General features: G+C 35.2%; 3 protein-coding genes across 3 annotated transcripts; 2 read left to right on the top strand and 1 right to left on the bottom strand.

Annotated features, from left to right (window-relative positions):
- The first annotated feature begins 218 nt into the window (after positions 1 to 218).
- Positions 219 to 1445, top strand: LOC110880720. The gene is made up of 2 exons (XM_022129189.1): positions 219 to 492; positions 745 to 1445. Exons 1-2 carry the CDS (start codon positions 219 to 221, stop codon positions 1443 to 1445), a joined length of 975 nt encoding a protein of 324 aa, XP_021984881.1.
- A 561-nt stretch (positions 1446 to 2006) lies between these two features.
- Positions 2007 to 3947, top strand: LOC118483024 (cyclin-P3-1-like). Its single transcript, XM_035978594.1, has 3 exons — positions 2007 to 2268; positions 2943 to 3355; positions 3581 to 3947. The coding sequence occupies exons 1-3, from the start codon at positions 2245 to 2247 to the stop codon at positions 3843 to 3845; spliced, it is 702 nt and encodes a 233-aa protein (XP_035834487.1). The 5' UTR covers positions 2007 to 2244; the 3' UTR covers positions 3846 to 3947.
- On the bottom strand, positions 3899 to 10659 carry LOC118483023 (ARM REPEAT PROTEIN INTERACTING WITH ABF2-like). The gene is made up of 19 exons (XM_035978593.1): positions 10286 to 10659; positions 9468 to 9631; positions 8995 to 9167; positions 8792 to 8912; positions 8638 to 8712; positions 8417 to 8511; positions 7765 to 7840; positions 7514 to 7621; positions 6451 to 6579; positions 6301 to 6369; positions 6151 to 6210; positions 5913 to 6036; positions 5634 to 5773; positions 5485 to 5548; positions 5320 to 5399; positions 5126 to 5190; positions 4752 to 4869; positions 4464 to 4588; positions 3899 to 4188 (listed from the first exon to the last, which is right to left on the bottom strand). The coding sequence occupies exons 1-19, from the start codon at positions 10509 to 10511 to the stop codon at positions 4116 to 4118; spliced, it is 2085 nt and encodes a 694-aa protein (XP_035834486.1). The 5' UTR covers positions 10512 to 10659; the 3' UTR covers positions 3899 to 4115.
- Between the last annotated feature and the right edge of the window lie 282 nt (positions 10660 to 10941).

Here is a 10941-nt window from a genome sequence, read left to right as displayed (position 1 = left end):
TTATAAATCTTCTTCCACTTTTATAACCTTATACTCTATCATGGATCCCTTCAACAACCCGAACAACCCGACCCAACCTAATGTTTTCTCGGTTCCGGGATATTATCCGACGCTAGAACCGAACCAATTCTCGCAATATTCATCAAATGCGTTTGCATCATTCCAACACTCGCCGAACCGATTCGCTCAATTCTCTCAAAAATCAAGCCCTTCAACAAATGATGATGCAGGGTGCTTTTAATTTCCCACCGAACCCGACACCACCCGTTCAACCCCAACCGATCCCGACGCAACCCGTTCAACAATCCGAATCCGACGACGATGTGGAGGTTGTTCCCGAAACCCAACCGCCTAAAGAAAAAGGCAAACGAAAAAAAGGCAAGCAAGTGGTGGGTGAGCAACCGTCCAAACCGAAGTCGAATAAGTGGACGCCAATCGAAGAAGAAGCCTCAGCCAAGGCTTACATAGGCACGTCTACACACCTGACAAAAGGTTGGTATATTTTTTTAAAGTTTATACATTTTTTTAAAGTTTAAAGATATTTTTAAAGTTTGTTTTTCTAATTTTTTTCTTAACAGTTTCTAATTTTTTTAAAGTTTGTTTATTATTTTAAATTTTTGTTAACAGTTTGTTTATTTTGTTTAAAGTTTTTTTATTTTGTTAACAGTTTGTTTATTTTCTTAATTTTTGTTTGTAGTGTGTTTATTTTGTTTAACTTTATATATTTTGTTTGTTTTTTTATAGGTAATAACCAAACGGGTGACGGGCTTTGGTCCAAGGTTTTGGTGAAGTTTCTCGTGCTTATGGACCAAGGCCCGTATCGAGATATCGACTCGGTGTCATCAAAGTGGCGGAAAATGAACGGGTTCGTCAATAAGTTTTGCGACGAATATAATAAAATATATACAAGTGGGCGTCGTAGCGGCATGAGCGACGACGATGTGTTCAAACAAGCGTTGGAGAAGTATAAGGCGAACAATGGTAATACCAACTTTGCACAAGTTCGCGCGTGGGAAATTTTGAAAACGCAACCAAAATGGGCGCCGATTCCCAACGAGGTGGAGATGGCGAAACACCAAAAAACATCGGAAACGGGTAGTTTTAGCGCCGGTGGATCGGACGCGAGGTGTCACATAAACTTAAATGATGACGCCGAGTTTGACGAAGAGGCGTACGCCGTACATGAAGCGGAACGTCCACAGGGCCGGGACAAATCAAAGAAGGAGCGGGCCAAGGGAAAAGAAAAGGAAAAGGTGGACACGAAGATGGAAGAGTTTATGGAACACTTAAAAACGTATACGGACGTCTCGGCCCAAAAGGCGAAGGCGAAGGAGCGGGCCGTCGAAGAAAAAACTCGTGTAGCGGAAGAAAAGTTACGCGAGAAGGTCCGATTGTCGAATGAGAAAATCCGAATTTCCGATGAAAAAATTCGGCTCGAGGAATGAGAAATAATAACGATGGATGTCGATGAGTATCCCGAGCCAAAACATTCGATGTTGAAAAAACTACAAACCGACATCATGAAGAAGCATGAAATTATTTAACTCTATGTTTTTTTTAATTAAGTTTATGTTTTTTTATTAAGTGTATGTTTTTTTATGTTTATGTAATGTCTTTTAATATTAATGAAGATATTTTTGTTAGTTTATTTGTTAAATGTTAAAAAAAAGTAGAAGATTAAAAAAAAACATAAAAACGGTGGGGATGACTATGACTAGGACCATCCTCCATACCCTCTAGTTTTGGGGGATGGATCATCCTTGGGAAGACTATGACGTGGCGCCTACATGACGGATCATCCTCCGTTGGAGGAGCATCAAACACGGAAAATGATAATTTAGAATTGTTTTCGTTAAAAAAATGTAAAGAAGAATGTGCATTTATGAGATGTTAAATAATTATAAGGTGCGAGAAAAAAAAAATTAATAGAATGAGAAGACCACCGACGATCCGACACACAGCGGTTTCCATGTTCATCAATCCGCCCATGACCCACCGCTGTCACCTACATATCATGTTATTCCATTATTGCAACCCAACAAATCTTCTGATCATAAACACACCCTATTTTTCAATGTGAATTGAGTCTAAAAGATTTGGTGAGAGAATATGATCAAACATGTGACAACATAAAAAGGGTTTTATGCTTGCTTCAACTACAGGGTATCATAACTCATACATACATACATACATACATACAACATGAAGATGATGATTTGATTTTGAGAAGTGGGTGTGTCAGCCATGAATGCTACAAGAACCTCCTATGTATGTTATCTCTTGTTTCCTTTTCTATATGTTTCTTGCAACATATTCTTGAATCTTTATGTGTTTATGTATGTTGGTTTTGTTTTTTAATCATTAATTCATTAATATTTTATAATGTGGCTTTTGTGAGTATTGAATTCTCAAATGGGATCTTGTGAAATCTATTCAAGGGTGTTATTTTGTAGCACATTCTTGAATCTTTTTTTCTATCATCACATTATGGTTTTTATAATGTGGATTTTGTGAATATTGTCAAAAGAGACCTTGAACATTGTTTCTTGATGGCTGCTTGCTGACTTGCTTTCTTCTGATTGTTCTCTAATTTACTATTAGAAATCTTTTCAGGGGTGTTATTTGTAGCACATTCTTGAATCTTTATGTGTTTATATATGTGAGTTTGCATTTTTAGTCAGTCATCAATTTATGTTTTCTTGCAATCTGGGTTTGGTTATTATTGCTTTCCTTGTTATGGGATCTTATGAATCTTTAACTTGATGGTTGATTTGTCAAAAAGTTTGGATCTTGAATGTGGGCTTGTGTGGTAATGGTTAATAAAGTAAAGAATCAAAGGGATATTTTTTACTATACAATACATGTATTTAAAACTCTTATGTTTCCCACTATTTTGGTATTTTGTTTGGTGACCCAAAAAGTTCTTTTTTTTTTCCTTGTAGCCTTGCTTGGATACCAAATCTTTAACACTTGAAAATGACATGTCCAACTCCAAGATTTACATTAAACTCGGCCTCAATGGACGAACCGGCCAAAATCAGGGATATCCTAAAGTTCTTTCCCTTTTATCTTCACGTCTTCAAAAACATGTCGAAAAGAACGAGAAGTCGTTGCAAACAACTCAAACTAAAGATGTTCCAACGATTTTTCATGGCTCGAGAGCACCTTCGCTTACCATTCAACAATACATTGATCGGATCTTTAAATATTCACGGTGCAGCCCATCTTGTTTCGTGGTTGCAAATATATACATGGACAGATTAATCCAATCTGAAAGCATTGTTTTGAATTCCTTAAATGTTCATCGTCTTTTAATCACGAGCATAATGTTAGCTACAAAGTTTATTGATGAAGCGTAAGTCTTCTTCTCATACCAACACATTTACTCGTATTTATAATCTTAATCTAAGGGATATTTACTTTTGTATCACATTTGTGTTACTTTAAAAGATTGTCACATAGTCATTTTGTATATGATTATTACACATGTAAGTCATATCACAACATATTTTCTAATTCCTATTATTTTGTATCATGTAATCGCTTTTAAGAATGCACACTTTGATATGCTTTGTTGCAGATTCTTCAACAACGCCTATTATGCAAAAGTAGGAGGAATATCAAGAGCAGAAATGAATACATTGGAGATAAAATTCCTGTTTGGGATCGATTTTCAATTGTATGTAAACCTTTTTACATTTAAAGAGTATTGTTTGAAATTGATGGGTGAAGGTTCAGAAGATGAGGTTCAAAATGCGGTTCATTTGTCATGTGGAATCATAGAGAAAAGGTCCAAGAATAACGATGATTCAACTTATCCCACTATTGAAATCGAAATCAAATGAACCGTTGAGTAGGATCATGAGTGTGATACATGGTTCTTGAAAGTTGTCGCAGATTGTTTGTAATTACTTGTGTTTAATCTAAACAGTTAGTTTTGAAAGTAAGATATCTGATCAGTATAGCAAAAGATTAAACCAGTTCATACTTCAAGGTCTAGTTCAGCATAACTACCGTCTACCGACAGTAAGATCCTCTAACCGTTTCTTCAACAAAAACTAATCACTTTCTATACATCTCTTTGTATGTCAATGTCCATTCCAAGAAATCGGTTTTCACTGTGCGGTGAGCCTCTTCACAAAGCAATTTCTTATCTCAGACAAAATGCGGTGCACCAGACTCCCATACCTGGTAAATTGCATAAATTTATATCTGTTTAGTCACATCAATTGCGTTAAGAAGTAACGGTCGAGGTTGACCCAACAAAACACTATTTCTCTTAATAATTTGAGTGATTGATTATTGTGTCCAATATGAAAATAGGATTTGAAGACTTTAGCTATTCTTTTAACATACTAGTTTGACTAGTTAGAGATCAAACTTAACCCGAAATGATCCATGTCGTAAACGGATCAAAACTGCCAATTTTCGTATCAGATTTTGACATAAAAAAGAGAACGTACCATGGTTCTGGATCTAATTTGTGGAAGTGTTCCAACACAAACAAAATGCAGGCATTCCTTAGTGAAACGGCGTTGAAGGCCTCTGATAAGTCATACATAAGCTCTACATTGTCCGCCGTTATATCCTATAACATAAATAAGCAAAAAAATCACAAGTTAACACACAAAAAGGGTGACAATTTCAACCTAGGTACAGGTAAATGGGTCGATCTGGGTTATAATTTTTGTCTGACAGGTGAAATTTAAGAAGTAACCTATACAAGGCGTATTAAAAATTTTGCAACTCACCTGTGCAATGGTATACTCACAAAGACGCTTCAACCCGTCTAGAAGATACTGATCAGCAGCTTTAAGAAGATCATGGGCTACTCTTGAACTTATCTCTACTGATCCAGAGTATATGTACCTGTAAGTGAAATGTTAGATGTAGCAAAATGGGCAGTTTAGGTTACTTGCACTGTTGCACACAATTTATTGTCCAACAATTAGTTTTTGTTAGAAAATAATGCATTAAATGTGATTACAAAGGCGCTATTATTACAGTAAATCAGTATAAGTGTATAACTAACTTTTTTAACAAAGAGGGTTAATTGCTAATCCATTTTTGTATGAGGCACCAATAACATGAAAGCATAAGATAAAGGATACACGATTATACGTACCTCATCATCAACTCAAATGTTTCCCAACTAATATTCGGGATATTAATGTCTTTAGCATCCTTCTCCTAACGAAAGATTCAGTCAAAAAGTTAAAACACAAAATATTTGTGAAAAAGAAAAGAAATCCACTGTTATGATTACAAAAAGAAATGCATGACATGTTCATATTTTAATGCAAGTTAATTGTGACTAACCCTGTAACCACCATCAAACATGGCCCGAAATGCATCAGAAGAAGCAAGAAGACAGATTCTATGAGCGTAGAAGCGTTTGCCTGATATAAAAATACATCATGTTAACCACAACTATAAATAAAATGCCATATGAAACTGTTATGTTAAAAAAAGAAAGGTTCACACCTTCGATTAAGAAAGTTATATCAGAAAGTGTAGGGTTGTTCACATACTGCTCACCCAAATATACCTGCAACAAGAAAAAAAAAGCGTTTGAGCTCCACACTGAAATCTAAAATAAAGAAAATAATAATAATAACAGAACAAAAACAAACCTGGGATATTGGAGATGAGGGTCCTGCATCAACAGAAGAAAGTGAAGACGTCTTTTCAGCCAATTTACATAAAGCCGCACAAGCGTATCCCCGAAGCTTTGAATGGACTGATTCCAAAAGCTCCAAAAGTAATTCTATACCTGAAAATTATGCAAAAATATGTAGTAAATAAAAAAGATAATATATCGTGTTGTTGTATAAACGAAATGTGCAATTCGCTGGTCAGTTTTAACTTTGACAAAGAACAAATTGTTTGGATACACTATTTTTGATACTTACCATTGTTATCAACAAATATTGTTTTCTGGTCATTGGGAGAACAGAGATGAGCAAGAGCTAAAGAAACCCGTCTTTGAATGATTTTATCAGCATTAAGCATTAGGTATAACAATCGCCTCAATACCTGACAAGAGAATGATCAAATGATTTATCAATTGGTTGCAGAATTTAATCTTGTAGAAGCCTCAAAAATAAGATCAACAAGAATTAAATGGCATAAAATATGAAAGTAAATTACCCTTCCTTGAATCTTCTCCTCTAATCTTTTCAACATCTTTGCTACACAATCCCGAGTTGGCTGCGCAAATACAATGAAATTATAAATTATCAATCAAGTCTCAGATGACTCTAGAAATACAGCAAAATAAGTCATAAGAAAAGTAATTACTTGAAGAATAAAGTCACCATCCAGCAGTTTTTGAACACCACCAACTCTTATAAAATCAGCCACATTATCCTACAAATATATTTCATATAAGTTGAAAGATGTTGCATAAAGATATAGTATGAAACTGTCTTTTTACAAATTCAAGGTTACCTCATTATCTACGAGACCATATAAAGCAAAGGCGCCATTGTGTTGCAAAGTTCCGTTTCTCGAATCTAGAAGTTTTAGTAGTGGAGCAATGCCACCACCATGAGCAATGCCAGCTTGGTTGTGAGTGTCCTGATAGATGTGAAATATTTAGCAAGCCATAAACTAAAAAAAAAAAAACAGAAATACTTATTACTATATAAATTATAAGAAGATTGTGAAACGGGTGTGTCAGGTGAGTTGGGTACTTGGGTAACTGGTTCGGGTCAAAAGGGTAGCTTTTGTATGGGTCAGGCCGTCAGTTTGACCCAAAACCCTTCTTTAATAACAAAGTTTAAGTTTTTTTAAGAGTAATTAGATTGTTAAATGTGATTATGAAAACTATACTGCTTCAAAAGTAACATTTTTTAATGTTTGTACACAATCAGAATTATCATTGATTGATCCAGTTTTTTTGGTCAAAATATCATCTGTTATGATATTCGTTTTACAGTTTTACCAATAACATGGTTACTAATTTTTTTTATATGGCCAAAAGAAAGAAATAAAATTTATGAAGTAAGAAACAATTAGTTAAGGAATATGCAACTGGGCCTGTAAACAAACCTAACGTTCATGAACTTGCCTGGCAGGAAGTTCGTTTATGTTCGTTTATTTAATAAATGAACGAACATGAACACAATTTTTTGTTCATTTAATTAAACGAACGAACATGAACACATGTTTTTTTGTTCATTTATGTTCGTTATATTTATATAAAAATATAATTGGTAATTGGGTTTTCAATGAAATTTATCGTAATTAATCTTATATTTAAAATTACTTTATGTCCGTTTTTGTTTCTTCAATTATGTTCATTTGTGTTGTTTATGTTTGTTTACGTTCGTGAACTGGTCATTTAGGTTTTAAACGAACAAATACAAAAGAACATGAAGGAAAAAAATGTGTTCGATTATATGTTCATGTTCGTGTTCAGTTAAAGTTAAATGGATGGACACGAACATACCTTTGTTCGTGTTCGTTCAGTTCATTTTACAGGCCTATATGCAACTAAATACTTGAGTACCTGTGCCAACCTCCCAAGCGCAAAGGCTGACATTTCCTTTAGCTGAGCCTCTGAAGACTGCAACATCTCGATTAGCGGACCAACAGCACCTCTTTGAACTATGTGTACCTGAAAAGTATTGGATTTGGTTTTTTTATGGCTTATGGTAGACAACTAAGGTAAAGAGGTAAATCAATAACACCATTCTACAGTGTTGTTGCTAGTTAGAATGAAATAATATAGGTTGACAAATGAATAACAGTTTAGGCAACCTTGCAGTCTGTATCAGCAGCAGCAAATTGTCCAAGAAGCAAGGCAGCTTCTCGTTGGCTCTCAGAACAAGTCGAACTGGATGACAAAAGATAGAACAATATAAGTTACTTGTAAAAACTGTTCATACAACAATGACAGCTATTTGTTACAACTCATTGCAGGTAATTTACTCAATTTAATAGTTAGCTTGATTGAATTTTTGCAAGACTTTCTGCCATCTGGATACACCTTTTTTGTTCATTACTAAAGGTACATAACAATTAGCATCCCAGAATTGCATGTGTATACACCCATAGATGTACAAACATACATATAGACACATATACACACACACAAATACATATATATACATATCACATACACAAATGCTTAAAACAGCATCATATCCGCATACTCAACAAGTCACAAAGGCATAGGTTAAAACAATCATGATTGCACTTTTTTAGGAGTAGCAGAAACTTGCAAAGTAAAATTAACCCCTTAAAGTTTTAACATTAATGACATTTGATTTCCATACGTTGCATCAATTTTACCCATTTCAACCTTGTAAATTACACGGCTATAATATCTATAAGATTACTGTTATGGCTGGATAACAAATGTCAAATTGAAATAATATCCAACAATAGTCAATATAGGAATTTACGGTACCTAAGCAATTCAATTACAGGTTGCAATGCTCCAGCAAGAAGAACTTCCTTCTTTATATTTGGGGATGAGTGAACAAGATTGCCAATCACACCAACCTAAGAAACCATTAAAAAGTCATTGCAAGCTACAAATAAGGTTGTTGAACATTCTAATAGTTAATGAGATAGATGCATGCACAATATTTCGTATATAACTACATAAGAAATGGTATAGTGACTCACTGCTTCAAAGTGTAAGCCTACATCTTCTGACTGGAGCATTAGAACAAGGGTGGGCAGAGCATTACAACCCACTATCTGCAAATAATTTAGTAATTTGTTATTAAAATTATAGTATTAGCGCCCGAAACAAGTTACAAAAAATCTTGCATCAAACCTGAGTTTTGTTTTCATCATTTTTGAAAGCAAGTGTGCGTAAGGCTCCTGCTGCAGCTCTTTGCACTTTTATATCAGCGGATTCTAATAATTCAACAAGAGGAGGAATGCCACCTTCAAACCTATACATGAAGATGTGGTGAGAACGGAGAACAGTGTAAAAAATACCTTAACTGCAAATGCAAAGCTTGAACTAAAACTAACCTCACAAGGGTCTTGATGTTGCCATTCTCATGAGCAAGGTTGGTGATTGCATCAGCTGCTTTCCTTATGACACCATTGACTGCTCTAGAATTTTGACCACTTTTGTGTCTTTTAAGCATAGCAACAAGGTGAGGTAGGGCTCCAGCATCAACTATACTTTGTTGATGCTCAGGCTGTCAGATAGTGGAAAACAAAAAAAAGTTGGTTTATTGGGATATTGCGTTGAATGTATAGAGATTACAGTTTGGAACAATTTAGGCATGTCTTTTTACATTATTACAGATTGCAGATCTCTTTAGCATCTAAATGGTGGTTTATGTGTTCTATATATGCCTTATTGCTACAAATGAGCCTCAATCTCATTTGTTAATGGTTATTAAGTTATGTGATGAATATAACACAACTGAATAACCCAATTAAAATGCAATTGTGCATCAAAAGGCATGTATATGTATATTAAGTAGCATTACTACCTTTATCGCAAGAAGTCCAAGAGTAAACGCGCATCCTTTCTCCACCTCATGCTCATATGGCCTAAAGCGAGTAACATCTTCATGCGGCATCAACTGTGGCTCTTGAAGATACTGCACCAGCACAGGAACCGCACCAGATTCGACGATCAAGTTCACATTGTCCTCTACAAACACATACAGTGATCAAATAAAAGATTTAGCCAATAAACAAAATCACATACCTAGATATATCACACAAACATAAACGAAATTTATAACAACATACAGCAAATATATTACAAATTCACCAGCACAATAACAGAAACGCACAAAACTCCATGCTACAACAACAAAACTACACAAATCACACATAGCAAAACAAAATCTGATCACGCATCGTTAAATTGAATAACAGAAGCTCATACAGTCCTTAGCGAGCTCATACAGAGAAATTAAATCTAAAAACAAAACTTATAACAACAAAAAACAAATATATTACAAATTCACCAGCACAATAACAAAGAACACATCAAAGTAAGTGATAGAACACCAAAATTACATAAACCACACACAAACACGAAACGAAACGAACGAAATTGTATTACACAGCGTGAAATCAATCAACAGAACAACAGAGTACAGTAGAAATTCACCAGCACAATCACATAAACACATCAAAATCAGATTACCGATTAAGCAGCATGAAATCGATCAACAAAATTACAGAAAACAATAGAAATTCACCAGCACAACAACATAGAAAACTACCTACCACAACAACAAAACGATATCGTATTACACAAGGTAAAATCAAACAACAGAACAACAGAAACTCATACCGTCCTTAGCGAGCTCACATAAACCATCAACAGAGCGTTTAACTAGCGCTCGATCTGCATCAACTGAATCAAAACAACGCTGCAGTACTTCAACATGAGCACGAATTACATCTTCTGGAGAAACAACCCGCCGATCTACGACAAAATCATCGTTCAGCTTCCTCTTGACGCTTCTTCTGGCGGAGTTCGACGGTTGTTCGTGTGGTCTCCGATCGTCATCCGCCATGAGAGAGTGTGAACGGAGTGTACGGAGGGGTAATTTGGGGATATGGAAGTTGCGGCTTGTGACACAGAGAGTGTGGGGGAGTGAAAATGAAGTGGGGAAGTAGCAATATTTTGGGGGTGAAATAAGTGTGTTAAAATATTCAATGCCCGCGTTAAAGGTGAGCAGAGTGTTTTTGCCCCGTTTTTTTGAGATTTTGGGGCTAACCTGCGCTCCCGCGCTGATTTGATTAAAAAAGATGAATAATGTGCGCCGCGCTCTATCAGTGTGTGTTGTGTTTGTGTATGTTATAACTTATACTGTAATAAAGATATAATTATTATGGTGGAGCAAAAATATAGTGAACAAAAAGAGTAAATTGCCATTTTAGTCCCTAAGTTTTGTCTAAATTTGTTATTTTAGTCTAAATAGTTTTTTTTTTGCCTCTGGGTCC

Source organism: Helianthus annuus, chromosome 10 (genome assembly GCF_002127325.2).
Source record: "Helianthus annuus cultivar XRQ/B chromosome 10, HanXRQr2.0-SUNRISE, whole genome shotgun sequence".
Lineage (NCBI taxonomy): Eukaryota > Viridiplantae > Streptophyta > Magnoliopsida > Asterales > Asteraceae > Helianthus > Helianthus annuus.
The sequence above is the reverse complement of the archived record's forward strand: the minus strand, read 5'-3'. Positions and strand labels throughout refer to the sequence as shown.